Source organism: Lemur catta, chromosome 1 (assembly GCF_020740605.2).
Source record: "Lemur catta isolate mLemCat1 chromosome 1, mLemCat1.pri, whole genome shotgun sequence".
Taxonomy (NCBI): Eukaryota; Metazoa; Chordata; class Mammalia; order Primates; family Lemuridae; genus Lemur; species Lemur catta.
The window spans coordinates 218,468,789-218,496,692 of record NC_059128.1 but is presented as its reverse complement, the minus strand read 5'-3'; the positions used below and the strand labels follow the sequence as shown (position 1 = coordinate 218,496,692).

The following is a 27,904-nucleotide window of genomic DNA, read 5'->3' as shown; positions in this document are numbered from 1 at the left end:
GCCCTAGCCAAGGTTCTGGGAAGCAGCTCCTAGGCTCCCGGCGCCGCACGGGGGAGGGGTGAGCAGAGCGAGCCAGCCAGTGGGGGCGGGGCAAGGAGGTTGGCTTTGTTCTCGCCCCGCCCCGCCCCCGCCCTAGATATCGCGAGAGGGTGGGTCCGCTTGGCTTTGGCGTCGGCGTCTCTCCAGCGCTGGGGCGCTAGGCCGGTGTCTCTCCGTGAGCCGCCGGTAAAGTGCCCCCGGCAAGGGCGCGCTAAGGGCCGCCACCCGCGCGGCATTGGCTCTGGCGTCGGGGTCGTTGTGTCGTGACAACGACGCCGGTGGCCGTTTCCGAGACAGCAGGTGCGGCCGCTTTAGCCCCAAGCGGACTCCGCGGCTGCCTAGCGGGTGTCAGCGAGCGCCCGACCCTTCTCTTCGCGGACTCCACGCCAAGCAGCGACCCTGAGCCGACAGCCGGAGCGCCCGGCAATGGCGGCCTCGACGGCCTCGCACCGGCCGATCAAGGGGATCCTAAAGAACAAGACCTCTACGACTTCCTCTGTGGCGGCGTCGGCCGAACAGCCCCGCGGGAGTGTCGAAGAGGAGCTGAGGTGAGAGTTGGGAGGGATGGCCGGAGGAGCCCCTCCTTCCCGGCTGGCGGCCTGGCGCGCCGCCGCAGTTACCGACCCGACCCCGACCCCGACACCGCGCGCGGGCAGGCTCCGCTGCGAGGATGCGGCTCCGGCGCCGCTCCGCTCTCCTCCTCCTCCGGCTAGCCGCGAGTGGAGTGATGTTAAAGAAGGCAGGACCGATGACGTTTATCGTGTTTCCTTTTTTTTTTTTTTTTAAAGTATATGTGCATCTATAACATTTTTTAAACAGACGTGATCTTTTAACTTCCTGTAATTGGGAACATTAAAGAATCAAACTGAAGCTTCAGAGCTTCCACTGTTCAGCTTTTATTATTTCTTAACCTCATCTCGAGGAATCTAAAATTCTTCGATATTTAAAGTGTATTTTCTTGCCTTGGAACCCTTTAACATTTAGGTTCAGGGTAATAAGATCCCTCAAAAAAGACCATTTCCCCATTAGCATCGTGCCACACTCTCTTAATTCCTGGTTTGTCACTATTTCTGTGCTAAGAGAAACCAGAATTTTCCAAGTCCTTGATCTATATTTAATGGAAAGCTGTTTATTTCTAATTATTTTTGCATCTGCTGGAACTAGAGTTTTGAGTGCTTTCTAGTTTGGGGACCTGTTCAAAGACATGTCTAAGCTCAGAACAGTTCAGAGAGGAGCAACTTAATGCCCCAGTGATATTTTAGTTGCTTTTACATACTCTGCAAATACACATTTAAAAAGGTGTTGACCTGAAGCGTTGTTTGTAATAGTAATAGTTGGAAACAACCCAAAGTCCATTAGTAAGAACTGATAAAATATTAATTATGGTATATTTGTATAATGGAACAATATACCAGTCTTTAAAGAAGAATTCGATAAGCATTTATGTACAGAGAAAGGTATCCAAGGTGCAATGCTCTATGGAAAAAATGTTACAGTACAGTATCTATAGAATAAAATATAGTGCTGGGTTAGAAGTGCAAGAGGGCTTAGGTTATACTAAAAATGTAAGGACTCTACATTCTGGAAATAAGGCTTAAGAAAAGTTGTTAAAATTTGTAGTTATGAAGCTAAAATGAGGATGTTCATGAAATCTTAGAATATTGGAACTAGGGCATTCCTGTATGAAAGATCTAATTAGGATCATAAACGGTACTAGTACTTGGTAGTGATAAATTTATAGGGACTTGTGCTACCTTGAAGAAAATGCTAAGTAGGATCACAACTTAGAATTGTGGCCTTGGGGTTGGAAAGGACCTTAGTTTTGTCTAGCAACTCCTCCATGCATGTGTTCTTAGATACTTGAATCTTATATTCCCTCACATGTAATTTTCCAACCTCTATTTGGGGTAAGCCACTGTAAGTGGGGGTGGTGGTGGGGGGTTGGATGGTTGTGGGTCATGGAATTAAGAAAACAGAATCTCACCAGAACATAACTGTAGCAGGAAGGCCAAGATAGTTAAAAGATAAATAAAATAACTATAGAAGTCTCTAATGCAGCTTCAGGTTTTTCAGCAGCAGGAATGTGGTCCTCACTGGCATTTGTTATTTAGCTGTTCTCTAGTGTGAGCTTCTTTTTGTCTGGATACCAAGTGGCTTAATCTTTTTCTCCTTCTCTGCCTACTTAATTTCTGTTTATTCTCAGCTTTGATCTACTGTAATTTGCCATGGTCCCACTCTATGGGTTGCCTCTTATCTCTGTTATTGGCTGGGGTTTACATTCAGGTCTTTCTGCCCCAAAGGCCACTGTACTAGACTAATTCAACTATCTATGTAGGGCTGCTTCTGTAGGAGCTGCTGGCAGGGCAGATTCACTAAGAAGGGACTTCTGCAAGGTAGGTAACTAATTCATCTAGTTAGAAGGTTATAGTCCTATCTTCAGAGGAAGCTATCGCGCACTAATACATTGGGGTTTATGGTGTTTAGTTCCAAGTGATGAAAGGGATGCGCTTTTTCGTGATCATTGTTATGTGACTGTAAAGCACAGAAACAAATTCTGTTACTAATACAGTATTGTTGTAGTCTGTTTTCTGTTGCTTATAATGGAATACCTGAAATTGGGTAGCTTATAAGAAACGACAAAATTTATTTTACACGGTTCTAGAGGCTGGGATGTCCAAGGTCAAGGAGGTGCATCTGTTGAGTGTCTCCTTGTTGTCGGGATCTCTCTGTAGAGTCCCAAGGCAGCACAGGGCATCACATGGTGAGGGGGCTGAGCATGCTAGCTCAGGTTTGTCTTCCTCTTATAAAGCCACCAGTCCCTTTAATGATAACCCATTAATTGATGAATGGATAATCCATTCATGAGAGCAAAGCCCTCATGGCCCAATGGCCTTTTATTTTTTTTACTTTATTTTGTTTTTTTTTGAGACAGAGTCTCGCTTTGTTGCCAGAGCTAGAGTGAGTGCTGTGGCATCCGCCTAGCTCACAGCAACCTCAAACTCCGGGGCTTAAGTGATCCTACTGCCTCAGCCTCCCGGGTAGCTGGGACTACAGGCATGTGCCACCATGCCCGGCTAATTTTTTTTTTCTATATATATTTTAGTTGGCCAGATAATTGCTTTCTATTTTTAGTAGAGACGGGGTCTCGCTCTTGCTCAGGCTGGTCTCGAACTCCTGAGCTCAAACGATCCACCCACCTCGGCCTCCTAGAGTGCTAGGATTATAGGCGTGAGCCACCGCGCCGCCAATCGGCTTTTAAATGCCCCCACCTCTCAACACTGGCACATTGGCAATCAAGTTTCAGCATAAGTTTCAGAGGGGACAAACATTCAAACCAGAACAAATATACGTTATTATTTATGTCACAGGTCATGCAAATAATATTGGTAACTCTATGGGAAGTTACTCATAAAGAAGGTTTGAACAGAAACAATAAAACTATGTAGTTGGCCCACTGTAGCCACAGATTTTGCATCCACAGATTCAACCTACCATGGATCAAAAACATTTGACAAAATAACAATACAACAATTTTTTTTTTTTTGAGACAGAGTCTCACACTCTTGCCCAGGTTAGAGTGCCATGGTGTCAGCCTAGCTCACAGCAACCTCAAACTCCTGGGCTCAGGCGATCTTCCTGCCTCAGCTTCCCAGGTAGCTGGGACTACAGGCATGCGCCGCCATGCCTGGCTAATTTTTTCTATATATTTTTTAGTTGTCTGGCTAATTTCTTTCTATTTTTAGTAGAGACGGGGTCTTGCTTTTGCTCAGGCTAGTCTCGAACTCCTGAGCTCAAGCGATCCTCCCGCCTCGGCCTCCTAGAGTGCTAGAATTACAGGTGTGAGCCACTGTGCCCGGCCAGCAATTTTTTAAAATACAAATTTTTTTAAAAAATACAGTATAACAACTATTTCCACAGCATTTACATTGTATTAAGTATTATAAATAATCTAGAGATGATTTAAATTATACAGGAAAGTATGCATAGGTTATGTGCAAATACTTCACTATTTTATAGAAGAGACTTGAGCATTGCACATTTTCATATCCAAGGATTCTGAAACCAATTCTCCACAGATACCAAGGGACGACTAGCTGAATACATTTGAAACAAGCATTTTGTAATGTTTAATTTTAATTTAATTACAACCAGTATTCCCCCTTTTGTATAAAAAATACTGAAAATAAATAGCTCTTGCAATTACAATACACTTAGAATTCAGAAACTTACAAAGGTAATGTAATAGTCTAACTTGAAATGTTAGAACACAGAGTATAAAGAAGAAGAGTCTCATATTAATGTGAAAATGACAAGAGATCTAAGTTGATTGTCATTACAGTGAAAATGTCCTATAAAGTCCTGACAGACACTGAGTTAACGAGTACTGAACCCTTAGCTCCTAGAGGAAATGTAGGGTTAGATTCCTACAAGCCTCTGGCCACAACATTTTCATCACCTAATCAATACATAACATTGTTTTCTGTGTATTTCTATTTAAAGACATCTTACTTAATATATATTGTTAGTTTGTTAACATTGAACCTCACAGCCAACAGCACTATAACTCCTACATGAAGAAAATTTATCTAACATGTATTTTCTCCATAAGTCACATGACAGCCTTCTTGCACTTAGGAATACTAGATAGCACTTTACACTTGGAAGCCATTTTATACACTAAATTCATCAACAAAAATGCAAAAACATGGTACTAAACAGACCTCGAAAAGGATGCTTTTTTACAGTATGTGAGCTAAATCCAGAAGACATAGCATCCCCTTGTTTGACCTCAGTCAGGAACATAATGCCTCAGCTGGGGATGGGTGCAATGGGTAACTGAAATTTTCCCCTGCTCTGCATATGTCTATGAGTGACCAATAAAGTGCCTCAAATGTTGATTTGGGGATTACAAATTTTAGCAAGTAGGTAATGAGGATGAACCTTATCTTTTATTGGTGCCTTTATCAAGTAAAATACAGTGGGATATTACTAAGGGATTTTTTTAAGGAAAAAATTTCAAACATACTTCAAATATGTATGTTTGTAATTCATACACATATATACTACCATCCTTAGATAATTATCAAGATTAAATATACCCTTAATGTGAGGTTTGTATAAAGCCATATTTCAAATATTTCTATTTTTTTAATCCAGTCCTTGTCAGAACTGATTAAGGGGGGTTTTGTTTATTTTTTTAGCTGACTGAGTGCTGTTATTATTCTCTCTGTACCTTGCATTGGCACTATTTTCTTCAAGGAGTGATTTCTTCAGGTACCAATTTTTGAGGGTTAGTTAAATCAAAACTGGATAGAATTCATAAATCCACATAATTAGGCATAGATAAATCTCAGTACATTGCAACACTCTGTTGAACTAGTTTGAACACCAGTGTCATCTCCTGTGATTGTGGAATTTTCATTATTCTTTCAGAACACCTTGAATGTAGTGCACAACTTGTGAGGGTCTAACTTAACAGACCAGAGTACATATGTGTTTTTCATTGAAAACACTGTTGATTCTACGAGATACCACCAAGAAAGAAAAAATACTGCCAATTATGATTATGAGATGCAATCCATTCTAATATATATTCTTTTTCAGAGGTATAAAAATGTGCATTTGGAATTATTGATAATATATTAAATGTTATTAAAGCCTATCTTGTGAGAAGTATTATAGTTCAGTGGTAAATCTGGAGGCAGACTGCCTGGGTTCAGATCCTGTCTGCCACTTAATAGCAAATTTTATTAGCTGTGATTTTCAGTGAGTTATTCATTACATCTGTGCCTTAGTTTAAGATTAAATGAATTAATAAATGCAAAGTGTTTAAGCCAGTGCCTCACCCTTAAATGTTAGCCTTACTGTAATAGAAATAAATGTAGAAATTCATTTTTCCCACATCTCAGCGGGTTGTTTTACACAGTCTGCTTTGGGGTAGTCCACTACTCTGTTCAATTCAAATTTTATAGTAGCCTTAGGTAATAGGCAAGCACATTCTGCTTGAAAAAAATTGTGCTTGGACTAATGATTTTGATTGATATAATTTAAGATATAAGCACACTCTGACTTTGTCTTTTTCTATGAAGTGATGTGGAATGTTATAGTCAAAGGCTCACTGAGTAAAATAAAAAGTTTGTTTCCAAAAGTTACTCCTTGCTTGCTTGTAATTGCTTTCATTGTTAAATTTTAATTTAATTGTTCAGTATTGTTGTCAGGTTTCAAAGTCTTATATTTTGTCAGTCTGCTACATAAGTTGAATCTTCATTTATTGAAATGTAATTAAATTTAAACACCTTGAGCCAAAATTCTGCTTCCCACTCCAAGCGCAGCCAAAATTATCAAGTGAGCAAGTCACGTGCAACAAGAAGTACAAATAGGTCTTTGAGATGGCACCATTTGAGCTAACAAAGTGAAAGTGAGAAGTGGTGACTTTTTCAGGACCAGATTTAGGCTGTCAGAAAACTAGTCACCCAAGAGGGAGGGGGGAACCTGAAACCAGCAGGTGCTTTCACCATACAGCAGATCTGCATTGTAAATGGTGGTGCCCCTATATTTGTCTGTGGAGATACCCCAAGAAGGTTATACAGTTCGTGATGGTATTGGAATTAAACTCAGGTTCACTCCTGGGGTTTTGTTATTCCACAGCTAATGTTAATTCTGCCAAAACTTTAGAGATGCTAATTTTCATATCCACTGTCCTCTGCTAACAGTTTCTTCTGCTTTACTTTCTACCTAAAAGTTCCTAGCATTGGAGCCTGTTGTTTTATATCCTTATTTAAATGGTTATTATTGCAGAATGTTGTTATCTTTCGGATCTGAGTAATTCTAAAGATTTCTTTTTCTCTTAGTGTTATGTTGAGCAAACGGAAAAGGCTTCCATTCATAGTGGAAGGTAAACTAAACTCCAAACACACTGGGAAAAACTGGGGGTTTATATAATGTGGTCTATGTATATAAATCTAAATAACTCATTCAAATTTATGGAAACATTTCCAATAGATAGGCAAAGGATATAAATGTGATTCACACAAGCAAAGTAAAAAAAGTATTTTTCATATTATTTATTAGGTAATCAACAAAGAAACACAAAACAGTTTTTAAATACTATTTTATATCTGCTGAGGTGGAAAAAACATACACACAAATACCCAATCCTAATGTGTTTTGGTAATTATTTGGGACGTTACAAATGGTCCTCTTTAAAAAAAAATGCTATGTGGTAACATGGAATGAACTATTAAAGTTCTTAATAATTTTTTTTTTTTAAGAGCTAGGTTCTTGCTCTGACTCCCAGGCGGGAGTACAGTGGCACAGTCATAGCTCACTGCCCCTCACACTCCTGGCTAATAGGATCCGCCCACCTCAGCCTCCCAAGTAGCTGGGTTTACAAGCGTGTACTACCAGGCCTGGCTAATTTTTTAAAAAATTTTTTTGTAGAGACCAGGGTCTCACTATGTTGCGCAGGCCTCAAACTCCTGGCCTCAAGTGCTCCTTCCACCCTGGTCTCCCAAAGCACTGGGATTACGGGCAATAAATTTTAACTCAAACACCTGTACTAGCAAATTATCAAATTTTATTCTTAATTTTAAGAAAACATGATTTCTGCTTGTGTTCTGTAGTTCTTTTTCTTCTTATCTTGCAAAAAAGACAAGAGTGTTGGGGTTTCCCCCCATTAGAGATACTTTTTAAACTCTAAAGGTCCATCTTCATTCTCTTTCTATCCTAACCAACAATGACAATAAATCATCATTTTAATTCAATATTGGTGACATCATTTAGGAAATAACCTGTTTTGCTTTGAGATTAGGAAGTGTGCAACAAGGTCATTAATATGTGTTTATTTTTTAAAATATTTTTGCACATATAGTAAAGTGTTTTAAATGTAAAGTATAAGAAAATATTATAAGGCAAACACCCATGTAACCACCATCCTAGTCAAGAATATTTCTATTACCTCAGAAATGTCACTTACCCTTTCCAATTAGTCTCCTCCTTCCCCCAGTAGAAACCACTATCCTGACTTCTGTGGTATTCACTGAAGTATACATCCCTACACATTTTAGTTTGCCTGCTTTTGAACTTTATGTAAATAGAAATATGCTAGCTTTGTTTTACAGTATCTTTAATAGGAAATGTTTACGGGGGAACATTTAGTTACGTTTAGTATTACAGATCTCCACTTGATTATTAATTGGATTGCTTTCTTCACAAAATTAACCTACTCTTAAAACTTGTGTCCATTTTTTTCATTATCCTACTAATGAGAAGTTTCCTTTCTTTTTTTTTTTTTTGAGACAGAGTCTTGCTCTGTTGCCTGGGCTAGAGTGCCATGGCGTCAGCCTAGCTCACAGCAACCTCAAACTCCTAGGCTCAAGCAATCCTTCTGCCTCAGCCTCCCAAGTAGCTGAGACTACAGGCATGCACCACCATGCACGGCTAATTTTTTCTGTATATTTTTGGTTGTCCAGCTAATTTCTTTTTATTTTTAGTAGAGATGAGGTCTTGCTCTTGCTCAGGCTGGTCTTGAACTCCTGAGCTCAAATGATCCACCTGCCTCGGCCTCCCAGAGTGCTAGGATTAGAGGCGTGAGCCACCACGCCCAGCCTAGAAGCTTCTTGATCATTTCTGCTATCTTAAATCTTTAGAAGTGTATCTCTTTTCACTGTGAGTTTCCTTATATAGAATATAGTATAAGCAGATCTAATCATTTACTTTCTAAGTTTACAGAAATTTGTGTGTTATAGAGCTATGTAGCAAAATAAAATTTTTGAAACTGTAGATTTAGAGAGAAATAGAAAAATGCGTTTTAGAAATAAATACTCATACTGTAGCATATCTTAAATATTTCAAAATCATTTAAATTTTGAGTCTTAACAGGTCAAAGGTAGAAGGAATTCAGTACAAAAGCAATTTAAACTTCTTTTCAGAATGCCATATCTAAACCAAATCCCTACAGTGCTAAGTGAGATCTTGTTTCAGATTCTTAACCCAAGACTTTAGATTTTAAAATCATAAAAGGCTGGTCCAAAGGTATTGAGTTACCTCAGCTGATTTTTCACAGTCACAGATTAAACTCCTTATTTTGCTCTTTCCTCCGTTGTCACCACTGCATTTGATTAGTAAATAAATAAATAAAAATTTAAAACTATAATTTAAAAGTTAAAAATAAATAAAATCATAAAAACTATATTTGTGTGGTACTTTTGTAATTTGGTTTCACAGACATTATTTCAGTTGGTTCAACAACTCTAAATCATAAGGATTGTTACTAAAATCCCATTTTATTATAATTTCCATGTAGAGTACAGTTGACCCTTCAAATGACACGCATTGGGGCGCTGACACCCTCCCCCACCCTGGAAGTCAGAAATCCACGTCTCACTTTTGACTCCCAAGACTTAACTACAAATAGCCTACTGTTGACTGGGAAGCCTTACCTACAACATAAGTAGTCGATTAACACATATCTTGTATATTATGTGTATTATATACTGTATTCTTACAGTAAAGTAAGCTAGAGAAAAGAAAATGTTAAAATCATAAGGAAGAGAAAATATATTTACTAGTAAGTGGAAGTGGATCATCATAAAGGTCTTCATCCTCGTCTTCACGTTGAGTAGGCTGAGGAGGAGGAAGAGAAGGGGTTAGTCTTGCTGTCTGAGGGTGATAGAAGAGGTGGAAGGAAAGGCAGACGCACAAGGTGTAACTTTATGGAAACACGTAATTTCTCTCTGACTTTTGCTTTTCCATTTCTCTAAAAATGTTTATATATGGTACCAATCCATCTTCTACTGTTTGCTTTAGTTTCAGTGTGCATGTCATAGAAGGGTCTATATTGTAAAAGAAATCAAAAGCGGTCTACAATAGTCAGAAACCTTCTGCCAGATTGTCTAATATCAATTTGTTTTCTGGCACTGCTGTTTCTGCATCTTCTTCAATTTCTGGCACTGGTTCAGAATTTCTCATCTCCATCAAGTCATCTGTTAATTCCTCTGGTGTGATGTCTGTTAGCTCTTGAATTTCTCCAAGATCCGTATCTTGAAACTCTTCACTCTGTTACTTCCCCCCACCTTTTTTTTGACCACAATCTGTTTTATGATTTCCTTGATTGGCTCTATCATAAATCTGTGAAGTCATGTACAACATCTGGACACAGTTTTCTCCAGCAGGAATTCATTGTTTTGGGATTGATGGCTTTCATAGCTTTTTCTATAACAGTGGCATCTTCAGTGATGTAATCCTTCCAGACTTTCATGATGTTCTTTCTGCTGGAATTCTCTTCCATAGCATTGACAATACCTTCCACAGAGCATTATGTCTAATGAGCCTTAAGGGTCCTTAGGACCCTCTGATCTGGAGGCTAAATTAGAGACATGTTTGGAGGCGAGTAGACCACTTTGACAGCCTTTGGTGTTGAGCTCATGGGGTTCTTGGTGGCCAGAGACTTTGTCTGATATCAGAAGAACTTTAAAAGGCAGCCCTTTGCTGGCAAGGTACTACCTGAACTCATTGACGGAACCAGTCCAGAAAAAGGGTTCTTGTCCAGGCCTTCTTGTTGTATTTATACAACCAAAAGACTGGCAGCTGTTGTTCATCTTTTCCCTTCAAGGCTCGGGAGTTAACACCTTTATAGATAAGTACAGTCCTAATCATAAACCCTAGTGCATTTGCAGAAAACAGTAGAGTTAACCTATCCCTTCCTACCTTAAATCCTGGAGCTCATTTCTCTTCCTTACTGATAAATATCCTTTATTTCTTAGTGGCATATTTTTCTGGAATAGGGCACTTACTGTGCATTAAAACCTATTCAGGGGCTGGGTGTGGTGGCTCACGCCTGTAATCCTAGCACTCTGGGAGGCCGAGGCAGGAGGATCACTCGAGGTCAGGAGTTCGAGACCAGCCTGAGCAAAAACGAGACCCTGTCTCTGCTAAAAATAGAAAGAAATGATTTGGACAGCTAAAAAATATATATAGAAAAAATTAGCCGGGCATGGTGGCGCATGCCTGTAGTCCCAGCTACTCGGGAGTCTGAGGCAGTAGGATCACTTGAGCCCAGGAGTTTGAGGTTGCTGTGAGCTAGGCAGATGCCATGGCACTCTAGTCCAGGCAACAGAGTGAGACTCTGTCTCAAAAAATATAAAAATAAAAATAAAAAAATTAAAAAAAAAAACCTGTTCAGGCAGATAACCTTTTTTCTCAATGATTTTCTTAATGATCTCTAGGAATTTGTCTGCTGCCTCTTGGTCAGCAGAAGCTGCTTCTCCTGTTATCTTGACATTTTTTAAGCCAAACCTCTTTCAAAATTATCAAACCATCCTTTGCTGGCGTAAATTCTTCAGGTTTATATCCTTTACATTCCTTTTGCTTTTAAGTTACCATAAAATAACCACTTTTTTTCAAATTATATTAGAATCTATAGCTAGTCCTTTCTTGTAGCAGTCCTGCACCCACATAAAAGCTGCATTTTCAATACAAGATAAAACGTGCAAAGTTTTTGTGCCTGCTGGTGTAGCTGTAGCAACACCTGCATGAATTTTCTTTTTTTTTTCTTTACAGTGGTCCTTACACTGGAAATCAATATTGTTAAAGCAAGATCTGTTTACCCAGTCTAGTTTAATCAAGTGACTTTTTTTAAATACTAGTCACATTTTAACTTGATTAGTTGAAAATTCAGGTGAATGAAGCGAATATCCACATGAGTTCCATTCTGAATGAACAAAGCAGTTCTTTAAGCAAGAAGTGTTGTTTCTCTGCTTAAAAATAATGACTTATATGTCTTAATTTTTAACTTATAAATAAGCTTTTAAGACTTTGACTTTCGTGGTAAAAAGACTTTAGGCAACTTCTGACATTGATTTTTTGGGGGGAAATAGGAGTTGTAGTGTCAGTCACCTGTGGAATATCTGTCTGGGCCTACCTTTGCCTCTTGAGAAAACGAAGGGTAGGTAAGATTTGTAAGCAATCTGTAGTCGAAAGTGCTTAGTTTGCAGTGGAAAGTTATTAAGCTTTAAAAAAGAAGATGATTCAGACACATGCTACAACATGGATGAACCTTGAAGACATTATGCTAAGTGAAATAAGCCAGTTACACAAATACTATATGATTTCACTTATGTTAGGCATATGGAGTAGTCAAATTCATAGAAACAGGAAATAGAATGGTGGTAGGTAGTTTCCTGGAGGGAGGGGGGAATGGGGAATTCATGTTTAATAGGTACAGAGTTTCAGTTGGGGAAGATGAAAAAGTTCTGAAGATGGATGGTGGTGATGGTTCCACAGCAATGTGAATGTATTTAATGCCACAGAATTGTGCACTTAAAAATGGTTAGTGCTTGCTTCAGCAGCACATACACTAAAATTAGAACAGTACAGAGAAGATTAGCCAAAAAAAAAAAAAAGTTAAAATTGTGGATTTTATGGTATATATATTTTACCATAATAAAAGAAAAAGTGCTTAGTCTGAAATGAGGACACTGTGGGTACTTGAGGGTAGAAAGCAAGAGAACAAAAATCAGACTCACCTGCCAGGAATGGGCATGTGTAATTTTTAAGGTGACTCATTAAACCCTTTTGAGAGCATGGAGAAGGGAATATGACAGTAACATGTAAGTATGTCATTCTTCAAGGACATTTCAGGATCTGGGAAATTGAGGATATCTACAGTAAAACCTCACCAGTTTGGACCAAATGCAGGAAGGATGATTTCAAGTGTAACATTTATATTGATTCTTTTTAAAGCAATTTTATTTTCAAGTACATAACAGAGTCACGAACTGTATATGTAACAAAATAATGTTGGCTTGTAGAGAGGTCTTTGAGGTCCTTTTTAATGAATAGATAATTTGTATTTAGGCATTTAATTATTGAGCACTTTAGTAGTGGTACAAATACTTTATTGGATTTAAATTGATGTTCCTAAAGTACTTATAAAGCATTTCTATTTCTCTTCAAGTAAATCTGAGTACACCATTTCTTAAACGCTTATTTTTCTAGATTCAGAATTAACTAAGCTATAATTTTATTTGCAATTTAATTCTTTATTTAGTGGTATCTGAGTTTAATGAGGCTTTCTCTGTAGTTTTATGTTCTGATTGTTACGGATACCTCTGAAGAAATTATGCCAAGGAAATGTTTCTGTTATTATTTATTTTTATCTTTCCTGTACACTGATCCTGGGGTTTTTTGTTTGTTTATCAAAGTTACCAGTATTTATTAGTAGATCAAAAATCCTTAACTACTGACATGAGGCAATGTGTGGATTTTCATTTTAGTTACTAATTCTATAGTTCAAATGACGACTAAGCATGTCATAGTATGTAATAGTGTTTTGAAGCCCTGATGTAGATTCTGAATACTGTGTTTTTAATATGTGGGCACTAAGTGTTCTATAAAATATGTACCAACATTTTACTTTAATTACTTAATGGCTTTTACCATAAGGCAATTTGTATTCCAAGAAAGTATATGTAAAAATAGAGATTAGTAGTCAAAAAGAAGTTGAAATACGGGATTTGAATGTTTGTGAATTTTAAATGTACAGGTTTATCTTTTACTGCATTGGGAAAATTTTTTTTTCTTTTCAATTTTAGTAAAAAGTCCCAGAAGTGGGATGAAATGAACATCCTGGCAACATATCATCCAGCCGACAAGGACTATGGTTTAATGAAAATAGATGAACCAAGCACTCCTTACCATAGGTAATGTTACATAGAAATTCCTGTTGTAACTTGTTTCCATTTTGCATTTGATATGAGCATCTGGATAACAGCCAATTTGAATTTATGTTTTATATTTGTTACTGGAGCAGTAGTCAATAACCTAACTGCATTTTTTTAGTAATAGTAGAAGTAATGTGTAACTTTAAAATTATGGAATCCATTTTGTACATTACAATTGTAGAAAACATTTATTTGTTGCACTTCTGTGGTCACTAGCTACTAATGATGCACAAAGATTAGTGAGTTTCGCCTTCCTTGAAAGGAAGGTGAGATTTGGTCTTGTTTGCTTCCCAAGTAGAAATCAGAGGCTTACTCAGTCTCTTTGCAAAAAAGGATAACTGCGTGGATGATAATTCTGTTTTAACACGCTGAAAGAGAGGTGGTCATTACTATTATATCCTGTCCTTATTTTTGAACTTATGTAATATTGTAGTTCAGATAATTACATTGTGATTTTTGGCAGTTTCACGTCTCAGAATTTTTTAAATGAATTGCAAAATGACAATGTGGCAGTATCCAGTATGAAGACAAAAATAATGCACCAAAAAGCATTATAAGAAGTTGGAGATTCTAAATAAGTAGAAATACCTAATTGAGATTGTGCCATAACTTGAATAAGTAAAGATTTCCAGGACTAAAATATTTTGTCATTGAAGTAAGACAACATAAATACAGGAGTTACCATGAAAATAGAATTAAGAGATACTGTATTTTAAATCAACGGATGAAAACTTTGGAAAATAATTTGAGATAACTCGATACTAACAAAAACAATAAAAATAATACATATGAAGATATTAAAGATTGTGACAAGGGTAGAAAGAAATAATGAAATAGGAGGTACAGATACTAAAACCCAATACTAATGAAATTTGAGTGAAGAAATAGACATTTTATAAAGTTTTATACATTATTTTTCCCCTAATTCCAGGTATATACTTCAAAACATGTCTGCTTTTCCTTCCTTCCTTCCTTCCTTCCTTCCTTTCCTTTCCTTTCTTTTCTTTTCCTTCTTTGTTTCTTTTCTTTTCTTTTTTCTTTTTTCCTTTCTTTGTTTCTTTCTTTCTTTCTCTTTCCTTCTTTCCTTTCTTTCTTCCTTTCCTTTCCTTTCTTTTCCTTCTTTCTTTCTTTTTCTTTTTCCTTCCTTCCTTCCTTTCTTTCTCTTTCTTTGTTTCTTTCTTCCTCTTTCCTTCTTTCTTTCTTTTCTTTCCCTCTTCCTTCCCTTCCCTCCCCTCCCCTCCTCCCCTCCCTCCCTCTCTCTCTCTCTGTCTCTCTCTCTCTCTCTCTTTCTTGCTTTCTTTTTTCTTTCTTTCTTTGTTTCTTTTCTTCTCTCTCTCTCTCCCCCCCCTCCCCCTTTCCTCCCCTTTCCTTATTTCTTCTTTTCTTTTCTTTCCTTTCTTTGTTTCTTTGATTCTCACTACATTGCCCAGGCTGGAGTACAGTGGCTCTTCACAGTCACAGTCATAGTGTGGTACTACAGCTTCAAACTCCTCGGCTCAAATGATCCTCCCACTTCAGCCTCCCAAGTAGCTGAAACTACAGGCACATGCCACTGTAGCCAACTTCTGAAACATTTCTTAAAACTTTTATTGTACCAGAATCCAAAGTCAGGGCTTTCTTCCTTTTCAATAAATGTAGTGGCCATCCCTCACTTACTTGTGTAGTTCGGGATGACCATCCTAAAAGAGTTAAGATCTGGCATGACTTTAAAAAGTAGTTGTGGTCGTTATTTTTTAGCCATTTATATTTAAAATATAATATGAATGATAGGTATTTGCTGCAAAGTTACTTTGTCCCTGAGTAATTAAGAATAAATGTATGCACAGATACATGTGCTCAGCTTTTGTCAATTCCTTTCATGGCTCTTTTTTTTTTTTTTTTTGGACAGTGTCTTACTCTGTTGCCTGGGCTAGAGTGCAGTGGCATCGTCATAGGTCACAGCAACCTCAAACTCTTGGGCTCAAGCGATCCTCTTAGCTCAGCTTCCCAAGTAGCTGGGACTATAGGCTTGCACCACCATGCCCAGCAAGACAGGGTCTTGCTATGTTGCTCAGGCTGATCTTGAACTCTTGGTCTCAAGCAATCCTCCTGCCTCAGCCTCCCAAAGTGCTAGCATTATAGGTGTGAGCCACCAGCCAGAAGATGCTTTTTATAGACATCATATATTACTACTTAAGAATCTCACATTATTACATTATACAGAAAGTTATTATTCCTTTTATATACATGTATAAACACGCGTACAATGTAAACTTTATAACAAATAGAATTTTCTATAGGACAGTTCCACAAATTGACAAATTTGTTTATTTTACCCTACTCTGCTTAATTAAATCCAATAATGTAGATGAGTTTATTTCAACTTCCCTTGGAAAAAAAGAGTATAATCTAAACTATAGCACTTAACTTATCTCCTTAATTAACCAGGAAATGTATAAATTGACAGTTTTTTCTATGTAACTGGATTCTGTTTTATATGCCTTTCAGTGGCTTGAGAACTAAGGATGCTCATTTTTGCAAGGAAGTGGGAGCAAATTTTTCATTAGAGGGTCGAGTGGGAAAGCTAAATAGCTTTTAAATTTCCTGAATGAGGTCCTTAGGATCTAATTTTGTTATTTTACCTAGTTCTGTATCTGCTATATCATTTGTCTTGACTATAAGATTGACGTACAAATACTTATTCTAAAACTAAACAGTGGGTTTTTTTGCATTACTTATTCCCTCCCATTTGATGGAATCATTCAAACTTTGTAGTGTTTTTATTTTTTTCAGATGATCCAGTTTTCAGTATAGTTGTCCCTCAATATCCATGGGGAACTGGTTCCAGGACATCTTTCAGATACCAAAATCCATAGGCACTCAAGTCCCTGATACAAACAGGCATTGTATTTGCATATAACCTATGCACATCGTCTTGAATACTTTAAATCATCTCTAGGTTACTTATAATACATAATACAATGTAAATGCTATGTAAATAGTTCTTATATTGTTTAGACAGGAATAATGTCAAGAAAAGCGTCTGTCCATGTTCAGTACAGTTGCAGTTTTTATTTTGTTGGTTGAATCATCAGTTGATTGAATCCACTGATGTAGAACTCAGAATATGGAGGGCTATTTTTATGATTACTTTTTTTTTTAATCAGTTGGAGTCTTGTCTTGGTTAGTGCTATGCTTTTAAATATTTGCATTGAATAGAAACTATTTAAAAGTTAAACCTCAAAGATGATGACAGAGCTATAAATATATTGATATATTAAACTAGGTTGATAGAATTATGTTTTTCTACCTTGTTTTTCTTGTTGAAAAATTATATTTCAAGTATTAATTACAATGTGCTTGTCATCCTAGTATGATAGGTGATGATGAAGATGCACATAGTGATTCAGAAACCACTGAAGCCATGACTCCAGATATCTTAGCTAAGAAGTAAGTACTGATGACTATAAAAGCATTTTCACTTATGCTGGTTTTGGTTGTACAGAGTTAAAGGCATTTTACGTCACTTTACTTGTACAAGTGTAAAATAAATAAAAGGCTAAGTTTAGATTTTTCATAACTATTTTTGCGATCTTATTTCTTGATTAAAATCAAGGTATGCTGGTGGCAGGAAGACTAGGGTACCTGAACCTGGGATACTGAAGTATGTCACTTCCCTGTGGTTTTTTTTTTTTTAAATGCCCTGCCACTTATGTTTTAAAAATATTAATAGATGTGAGAAAGGCAAAAAAGAAGTAAATTCATAAAATAAAAGCTCTCTTCCTTTGCTGTTCTTGATTTTAGCACCCATTCCACTCTTCTTGTTGCTTATTGGTTTCTATATCCATTTCTATTCTCCAGCTTTTTATTTTCCTCATCAGATTATTGCTAGCATATTAATGATCTTTAGATGTTTTTATGAGACTCAAAAGTTGAATAAGACTCTTAAATAATAAAGGAATATCAAAGTGTTAATTTCTTTGTAAATGGTTGTTGTATAGATTAGCTGCTGCTGAAGGCTCGGAGCTAAAGTATCGAGTTCGGGAACAAGAAAACAGTGGAGAGGAAGATAGTGACCTCTCACCGGAAGAACAAGGTAGTTTCTTTCCTTTACTGCTTTAAGGATGATGGTAATAATTTTTGCTAAAATAAGTCTATTATTTGGAAGATTGGCAGATGGTTTTCTTTTTTGGAAAGTGGAGGATAGGAAAATGGAAAGCAACATTTTTATAATTCAGATTCTACTTGTGAGGGTTCATCGTGTAATAGTTTTTTTCCCCCTAATTTCAAAGCATTACCATCTTTAAAGTAGTTGTAAGTGGCCAGGTATGGTGGCTCACACCTGTAATCTTAGTACTTTGGGAGGCTGAGGCAGAAGGATCACTTGAAGCCAGGAGTTCGAGACCAGCCTGGGCAATAACAAGACCCCATCTCCACAAAAAAAATTTTAAAAATTAGCCAGGCATAGTGGTGCAAGCCTTGTAATCCCAGCTACTTGGGAGGCTGAGGCAGGATGATTGCTTAAGCCCGGGAGTATGGGGTTGCAGTGAGCTGTAATGATGCCACTGCACTGTAGCCTGGGCAATAGAGTGAGAACTTGTGTCCAAAAAAAAAAAGTAATTATAAGTATTCTTGTCAGTGTACTTTTTAGTGCAACTTGGGAGCCTGAGAGGCGGGAGAATCACTGGAGCCCAAGAGTTTGAGGCTGCAGGCTAGGATTGTGCCACTGCATACCAGCCTAGGCTGCAGACTCCATCTCTTTTTAAAATAATTAATTAGTTAATTAATGCTTTTAGAGTCATTGACTGGATGGCCTTAAAGTACATAGCTGTAATAGCTAATTTCCCATTTGCTTGTGCTTTTTCTGTTGTTAGACAATGGTACAACTTATCAAATGAACAGTCTTTATTAGGTCCCATCAAACTAAAAGAAGAGTAGTGTCATAGGAAAGATCAGGACAGCCCTCTTCTTAACAGGGATGGAAGAGGCTCTTGTAGCCCATACAGCACATACACAGTTAAGGCATTGCTGCCTGCTCGTGGTTTCTGTTTTCACAAGTAACAGTAGTTACCGGGAGAGGTGGGAAGAAAAGGAATGTATTTTATCTTTGTTGCTTTTTTTTGAGACAGAGTCTTACTCTATTTCCCAGGCTAGAGTGCTGTGGCATCAGCCTAGCTCACAGCAACCTCAAACTCCTGGGCTCAAGTGATCCTACTGCCTCAGACTCCTGAGTAGCTGGGACTACAGGCATGCCGCCACCATGCCTGGCTAATTTTTTCTATATGTATTTTTAGTTGTCCAGATAATTTCTTTCTATTTTTAGTAGAGACAGGGTCTCGCTCTTGCTCAGGCTGGTCTCGAGCTCCTGACTTCAAGCGATCCTCTGCCTCGGCCTCCCAGGGTGCTAGGATTACAGGCGTGAGCCACTGCGCCCGGCCCTCTTTGTTGGTTTTTATGCTTTCTGAACCATGAGAATGTATAATCTTCTCAAGAATTTAAAAATTGTGTATAGTTTATTTTCAGCTATTTCTTAAGGAAAAACCAAGCCTGTGTATGGGGAGGAAAAATGCAAGAAAAACACAAACACTCACAAAAAAGAAGAAGAAAGGAAATAGAGGAGAAGTATACTTGAAGCTTTACAATGTGTGGACTACCTGTACTCTAAAGGAGTTGAGAAAAAATTTTAGAACTGGCCGGGCGCAGTGGCTCATGCCTGTAATCCTAACACTCTGGGAGGCCAAGGCGGGAGGATTGCTCAAGGTCAGGAGTTCGAGACCAGCCTCAGCAAGAGCAAGACCCTGTCTCTACTAAAAAATAGAAAGAAATTATCTGGCCAATTAAAAATATATATAGAAAAAATTAGCCGGGCATGGTGGTGCATGCCTGTAGTCCCAGCTGCTCGGGAGGCTGAGGCAGGAGGATTGCTTGAGCCCAGGAGTTTGAGGTTGCTGTGAGCTAGGCTGACGCCATGGCACTCACTCTAGCCTGGGCAACAGAGTGAGACTGTCTCAAAAAAAAAAAAAAAAAAAAAAAAAAACCAAAAACTTTAGAGCTAAGACTCCAAATATTTTCTAGTTAACTGTCAGGGTCTTTGTCACATGTAGCTGCTAAGGTATAATTTGCTACTGTTTCCTGTCATCTTTAGAATACAGCCTGTTCAACAGAACTGTGATGGTCTGAACCTAATATTTGTATAAGAATGATTTTACATGTAGCATATTCTCAAGTTGTATCTCTTCTACTCTCAGTGATTTGACTTATTTTCCAAAAATGTACTCCCAAGAGGTCCTTGAAAAGGCTTTCAAATACAAATTGTTTTTAGTTTGTTTCCTCATTGCTCTCTAAAAACATGATCTATTGAGAATAGAAAATTTATTATTAATGTATATTGTCAGTTTTCATGAAGGTATCATTGTTCCTTAAGTTGTAGTTCCATGAGCTAGCCAGCAGGGGGAGCCATTTGACTGATTATAATTTCATTAATTCGGTTTCTACTGGTAGAATTACTGAATTACATAGGTGTTGTTTTAATTAATTGCATGTCTGAAAAATCATTGTTTATTGACAGCAGAGATTCTTGGGAAAAGTTTTTCTTGCAAGGTATAGCCTAGCAATTAAAATTATTGACTATGGAGTTAGACAAACCTGTTTGTGCTCCAGGTATGCCACTTGACTAATTTGTTTAATTTCTCTGAGCCTCAGTTTCCTCATTTGTAAATTGGGAGCTGTAAAAATACTTACTTTAGGATGTATCCATAAAAAGTAAAAGTAGGCCGGGCGCGGTGGCTCAAGCCTGTAATCCTAGCACTTGGGAGGCTGAGGCGGGCGGATTGTTTTAGCTCAGGAGTTCGAGACCAGCCTGAGCAAGAGCGAGACCCCCGTCTCTACTAAAAATAGAAAGAAACTGTATGGACAGCTAGAAATATATATAGAGAGAAAAAATTAGCCGGGCATAGTGGCGCATGCCTGTAGTCCCAGCTACTCGGAAGGCTGAGGCAGAAGGATTGCTTGAGCCCAGGAGTTTGAGGTTGCTGTGAGCTAGGCTGACGCCACGGCACTCTAGCCCGGGCAACAGAGTGAGACTCTGTCTCAAAAAAAAAAAAAAAAAAAAGTAAAAGTAGATACAAAAATAATAATTCATTTGTTTAGTTATTACAGGTAGTTGACCATTATTAGATCTGGGCCTGAAACCTAAATATTCTTATACTCTTTGCATTATGTTGCTCTGCCATGTAAGGATTATAAATAAAAATATAAATTTTCAAAGAAGATTGAGACCACTTAGCAGCTTTCTATGAAATGAATACTTTGCATATTTTAAGAGATATAATTAATATTGATGATTCCAAAATTGTAATATATTTATAACAACCAAAACTCAGTTCAACATGTTAGAATTAGAAAGAATTTCCTTAGACTACATAAATAGCATTCACAAAAGAAAAATACAGTAATATTAATTCCTAAGAATAAGAAAGTGCAGATTAAAACAGTATCATGGTACCTTTCTTTCCTTGCAGATCAACAAAGATTAAAAAGAATGACAGTTCTCTTTTAGTATGAATGTGGAGAAATAGGTTACTCATACAGTAACATTGGTGGGTATGAAAAATTGGCCATTCTGGAGGGCAGGTTTTTTGAAGTATTTTTGACCAAGTCCCACTCAGTATACATGTACACATAATTACAAAAGTAAAAATTTTACAAAATAGTACTTGCCTTTACTATATATGATACATTCCAATTTATTTTACTTCATCTTTTTAAATGTTGGTTGTTACCTATGAAAGAGTCATAGTGCACAGTTTGAACAACACTGGCTTATATTGAGAAAAATAATAAAATAAATGTACAAATATATATATATATTACACCATGAAAACATTGAAAATGTAAAGGGGAAAATCAGAAATCTTTGAGAATAGGGAATTAAATTATAACTCAGTACCTTGTAACCATTTAAAAATTATGTATATCTGCTATGTACAAGGCAGAATGTTTACCTATCTGTTCATATACGTTACTGTCTAAACTGGGTCATCATTATAGTTCTGTCAAGCAATAGGCACAAACTGAGACTGCCCTGCACAAACTGGATACATATTCATCCTAATAATACATTAAATGGGAAAAAAACAGTATATGATACATTTTTATAAAATACATTTTTAGAAAAACATCTTACAGTTATAAAATACTGTTAATGGTAATTTCTGAGTGAGGAAATCAAGAGGTTTTTGGGTTTTTTTTTTAAGTTTCTACTGTGAACATGTGTTACCTTGTAATGAAAAAAGTGTTACCTTAGTAAATTTACCTGTGGTAGTGGAGGCTAGTAGAACAATTATTTTTTGTTATTTTTTAATATTGCTTTTATATCATTTGAATACTTGAAAGACATCACTAAAAATTTAGTCATGAGGATTTGGTCTTTTTATTGGTCTTTTTTTTTTTTCAATTTTATTCCTCTCTATAATATGGTACCCTCAAGAGCAAAACATGTCATAAAATTAATTTATAAAGATATCTGGCAAGATCTTGGTAATTTGAAACAAATGTTTATAGGGTGATGTTATGGATGTTAGTCTCAGAACTTTCCCTCTCCCTATCCAAATAGAGGATGAAAAGTGATTAATGAGTAGTGATGTGAAGATTTTTTTAAATATCAGTATAGATTATAATAAAAACTTAAGAGAATTAGAGCACATTAAGAAAGTATTTTGAATCACCTTATTGAGAGATGTCTTTACGCTTTTTTGACATTAAGATATTTTAGTGAAACTTTAATAAATCAATGGTGAATGAATTTTAATGTTCTTCATTGACAAAATAAACAGTTGGCAATTTTATGTTGACCCCTCTTTTTTGTTTTCTTAATTTACTGGTCTAAGAAATTTTAAAATCCTAGAATTATTTCTTCATAAACTGTTGCTCTTTAAGGTGCCATCTATTAATGCAATCAGTTGTGTTGAATTAAGTATAAAAATAGAAAATATGAAAATACTCAGACTACCCCACGCATTAACCACTGTTAATTGTTGAGTCTTATTTTCTGTGTTCATGGGTGCAGGCTTAGTATATAATATATATAGTATATGTTACTATTGCTGCCTTTTTTTTTTCCCCATTCAACTCTTTTTGGATAATTTTCCCATATCTTTAAATTTTCTTCACAAATATAACTTCTCCCATCCAGGTGATAACCAGGCCTGACCCTGCTTAGCTTCTGAGATCTGATGAGATCAGGCACGTTTTGGGTGGTGTGACCATAGACACACAAATACAACTGCTAATGGCTCTATCTTATTCCTGTTCTCCATTGAGATGTTCTTCATTTAAAGCAGAGGTTGGCAAACTTTTTCTGTAAAGCACCAGATGGTAAATATTTTAGATTTTACACATCCAGTGGTCTCTATTACAAACTACTCTATCTGCCATTGAGCACAAAAACAGCCTTAAGCATGACAAAAACAAATGAGTATGATTGTATTTCAGTAAAACTCTATTTACAAAACAGGCATGGGTCAATCCTTGAGATAAGACTTCCTAAGCTTACTTTCTTGTATGTTATAGAAAAAAGGCGACAATTTGAAATGAAAAGAAAGCTTCACTACAATGAAGGACTGAATATTAAATTAGCTAGACAATTAATTTCAAAAGACCTACATGATGATGAGGAAGATGAAGAAATGTTGGAGACTACACATGGAGAAAGTATGAATACAGAACAATCAAATCAAGGTTAGATGTTTTGAAAATATCACTGAGACTTTTGTGATCATATTTTGCTTTAAACTTGTGAGAAAACTTCAGAAAATTTTACTGAGATTCACTTATTATTATGAAATATGTTTCTAAAATTTCAATCCCAGTAGGGAATTTCAGAATAATAAAGCTTTTATGCCCAGAGTTGTTTTCAAAAAAACATGTTTTTAATATGGAAAGTTTATTTTGACATTTCTTTTGGTACAGAGTATGTCGTATCTTTCCAGTGTTGATTCTTTTGACTATTAGATTGACAAATTATTTGATTTTTTTTTTTTTAAGTCTTGGACAACCAGCCCCTGTAGCCTAGCAACTCTTGATCAGCCGTAGGAAATAGATTTTATTTATTTATTTTTTATAAACTGTTACTCTGGTATTTATTGAAGGTGAATCTTCTACACCACAAATGAAGTGTTTTGTTTTATTTTGTTTTGGGTTTTTTTGCCCATTACCTACTCTTTGTACTTGCATTACTTATGCTTTTCAGTCAAGGTATAACTTATTTTATTTATGGTGCCTAGAATGGTTAAGTCTTAGGAAAATAGATAATTATATTACTGTTTTGGTGAGTATAGTATGAAATATGAATGAATAATTCCATGATACATCCTGATGAGTCGCTGTCTTGTAGTATCAGGATTATGGTATTTTTTGTTATTCCATATTATGCTTTAGCCTTTTAGTCTGTTTCATACAGGATTTCATTTCTATTGTATGTATACACCACAGTCTGTTTAGCTTCTATTTAACTTAAACTTCATCTTAAGTAGTAGTTCTTACATGTCTCTCTTCCTTTTTTTTTAATCTATTCATTTTTAAATTATCTATCTTCTAGTTGCCCTGTAGTCTTTGTTTCTCATTTTACCTATATCTTGATGGTTTCTTTTGGTGTATTCAAATAAATGTTTTTTTGGTTATAACTTTTCATCAATTTTTACTCAGACTTTCAGTATCAACTCTCAGTGACTTATAGTAAGGTGTTGGGAATACCCCTCATTTGCCATTTGCCACTGGAAATTTGTGCCAGCACCACTGTGCCTAAGATTAAAGGGGCTTCCTTTTTTTTTTTTTAAGCCTCAGCTTTTGAAAAATAACTCTACCATTTTGTCCATCTCTGCTAATAAGATATTAAATTTCACACATTTAGTATATAAATATATCTTTTCATTTAAGCATAATAGATGATTCAAATTTGTATGAGCTCAGTGCCTGATTTTTCTTCAATGAAGATAAAGTACTCCTCACATAGGAGTTTGGAGTATGTCCTGCTTAGCATCATAAAACTCACAAGGATAGGATAAGGCTTAGGGAAATAAGTTCCTTATTTGTCCCTTACCCTTTTGGGGCTCTTAAAGACATTTTACCAGCTTTTTAAATTTCCAGGATTTATAAAACTCATTACTTTTTTGAGCATTGGCAGTCTCTTCCCTCCCCCATTCCCACCTGTTTTATTGGAGAAAAGTGGCATGTTTAGACCCTGAGCTAATATTTTATAGTTTTGAGGTAGTAAATATAAATCTTTTTATAGCTTCAGATATTTGAGTTGTAATAAACTCTTAGCTTTCCACCTGTGATTTATTCAGTCTGAAACCTGTTTGTCCTATTACCAAGTAGACACTTCTATTCTGCTCTTTAGAATATTTTAGGGGGGCATACAGATTCTTTCATATCAGTCTAATTCAGCCTACATGAAATATACCTTACTTGTTTTTAATATTGTTGTATTTGTTTATCATCCATGCCAATGTTAGGGAACCTTAGCCAAGGTTGGCAATACACAACAAATTATGTTGACTTGTTTTTCTTTTATCTTTGCAGGATCTACTACAAGTGACCAACAGCAAAACAAATCACAAAGTTCATAGAAGATATTTGTTCAATACTGTAATTGTTTGTTAGATCCAGACCCTGTTGCTATAATACACTGCTTCTTGTTCTCCACAATTTATGACTTAAGTACCAAAATGCATACCAGTTATTATATATTGCCAAGAATTAAATGATAACCTTAGAGACTGAGTAGACTGAAAATGCCTAATTGATATCTTGTGCCTAGTACTTCACCACAAACACAATGTAATGTCATCAGTCCAAAACTGCATTACTTTTGTAAGAACACTGGTTAATTTGTATAAGATACTATATAGCTTTTTATGCTTTAAAGGTTAAACAATATTTTTTGGGAGGGGGAACTAATTTATTTTCGTCACTTCTAGATGTGGAAGCTCTTATAAAAATTTTTTCTTTTTTCTTTTTTTTTTTTAAATCAAAAGCCAATTGAAACAACAGGATATATAGGCTGATAAATATTCAGGCTAAAAAGTATTTTAACATTTGTCTTCAACTTGATTTATCTGTTTAATTGAAAAGAATTATAAGAGTTAACTGTTACATTTTCTGACCTACTACCTTTAAAATTCCTATTGAGTTTCTTTGTGTTTACAAGGAAAGTATTGAACTTTCTCTCATCAAAACTACCTTTTTTTTCACCACAAATAAATTATCAGGTTAAACTTGCATTTAACGTCTGCTCTGATTGTTTTTGGGTTTTTTTTGTACATTGGGCAGACTCCAGATCAATTTTTTTAATAAATATAATTCTTGTGTAGCTATCCCAGCATTCCCTTTATGTACCTGTCTTAACCTCCTCCTTTTGTTTCCTATTCCTTTCCACACATATTTACATAATCCTTTACCTTTTAAAGGATGATAAAGATTGTCATGACATGAGGAACTCTCTTCCTCTCACATGTTCTGTCATTTGCTGCAATAATGAAATTCTTATTTTGACCATCAATGCCTATTAGTTCTTCTAAAACATGAAAAAAATAGATTGAGTAGCAGTAGTACTGTAGGTAGGAAATACAGTTCAACTGCTGAATTTCTACACCTCTCTGATTTACAGCTTGCTAATTAAATTGCTGTTATTAGTTTGTTTGACTTCATTAGACTTTAGAAAATAACTGAGGTTTTTTTGCATGATGAGAGAATTGTGTGTAACCAGTGATATGATTGTTTACAGAAGTAAGCCTGAACATTTTTTAATTTAAAACCTTTACATAGTCCCTGCTTTAAGGGAATACAATAATGTTATACTGTGACAAATGTACTTTATTCTTCTAACACAATAAGAATTATTTGGATCTTTTTCCTGAAATGAAGTGCAGGAAAGTCCTGTGTACCTTGGTTTAGTGATGGTTTCACTTCTAGTCAATTATTTGTATCTCAATTTTTTGTTAGTACCAAAAGAATCCATTATATGAACAGACTTTTAAAATAATTTCTGTATATTATATATATGAAAAGGCTTTTATTGAACAGCTTATCTTCCACTTGCAAGTTGATGGAAATATCAGTATGGCAAAATAAATAAAAAGTGGGAGAATTCTTTGGTGTTAGTAAAAATGTGCTTATTATTTTGAATGTTTTTTCTTTTAATGGGATCTAATCAAAGTACCTCTGAACTGCAGGTACAGTATTCTAACTAAACATTTTGGTTAGTGATACCACTGATTTACAAACAAACAGTATTTATCTCTGTTTTCTGAGTGTAGAATGATGGGTTATCTTACCTATTTAAACCTGTTTTGGGGGATGTGTGGAGATCAAGTCTGTACATATGTGCGTATAGATGTTCATGCACCCAGACTTCTGTTTTTGGTTTTCTTATTTTGAGTTCTCAAAAGTGTCCATGTACTCTTTATTTGTAGAGGTAGCTGCTATACAGTGAAGAAAAGGTAAGACTTTTTAAAACCGATTCTTTGGGTGTTTTCTATAAACTATTTCTTGAAAATTAAATCACAGACAGACTCTCATTTCTGGTTTCAGAAAGTAGGTAATTATTTCAGAGGAGTAAGACATACCAAATAATATGCTCAGTACGGTTTTAGGTAGTCAAATGCAACTGAGTAAAAATATTTTCATCTAGTCATGAGTTCCCAATTGACATGATATTGAACTAGTCAAAAAATGGACCTTTCTGAGTCAAGCTAGGTTTTCCTTTGGAGGAAAGTATCTGTGAATGTTCAGTTCTTGCCAATGTAGATTTTACTTTCAACTTTTTAATCAGTGTCACTTACTCTGCTAACTCTTAGGTCACTTTGTTTATTCATTTATCAGTCTAAAATTCTACAGGGATGACTCTTTAAAATTCAAGACATAATAGTATAAATGGTTTGTTAAAATAATAGTTACTTTAAGTTGAAGATTAAAGGAAAATGCCATTTTCCCCTAGACTTTCATTTTATTAATTTTTTTCCCCTTTAAGTTAGTATACACTACATATCTTATAATAAAATACAATAATATGACAATTGCGTGTATGTGGATTTTATTTTCTTGCTCCTCAGCTATCTCAAGACCATAATCCATTGATCAAGTGTTCTGGATACCAAGAGTGGATC

General features: G+C 36.1%; 1 protein-coding gene and 1 pseudogene across 1 annotated transcript; both read left to right on the top strand.

The window, feature by feature from the left end:
• The first annotated feature begins 134 nt into the window (after window positions 1-134).
• Window positions 135-26,891, top strand: PPP1R2 (protein phosphatase 1 regulatory inhibitor subunit 2). The gene is made up of 6 exons (XM_045539992.1): window positions 135-587; window positions 13,632-13,739; window positions 17,112-17,189; window positions 17,741-17,835; window positions 23,310-23,477; window positions 25,320-26,891. The coding sequence occupies exons 1-6, from the start codon at window positions 466-468 to the stop codon at window positions 25,364-25,366; spliced, it is 618 nt and encodes a 205-aa protein (XP_045395948.1). The 5' UTR covers window positions 135-465; the 3' UTR covers window positions 25,367-26,891.
• Window positions 18,677-18,793, top strand: LOC123630913 (annotated as a pseudogene).
• Window positions 26,892-27,904: the final 1,013 nt, after the last annotated feature.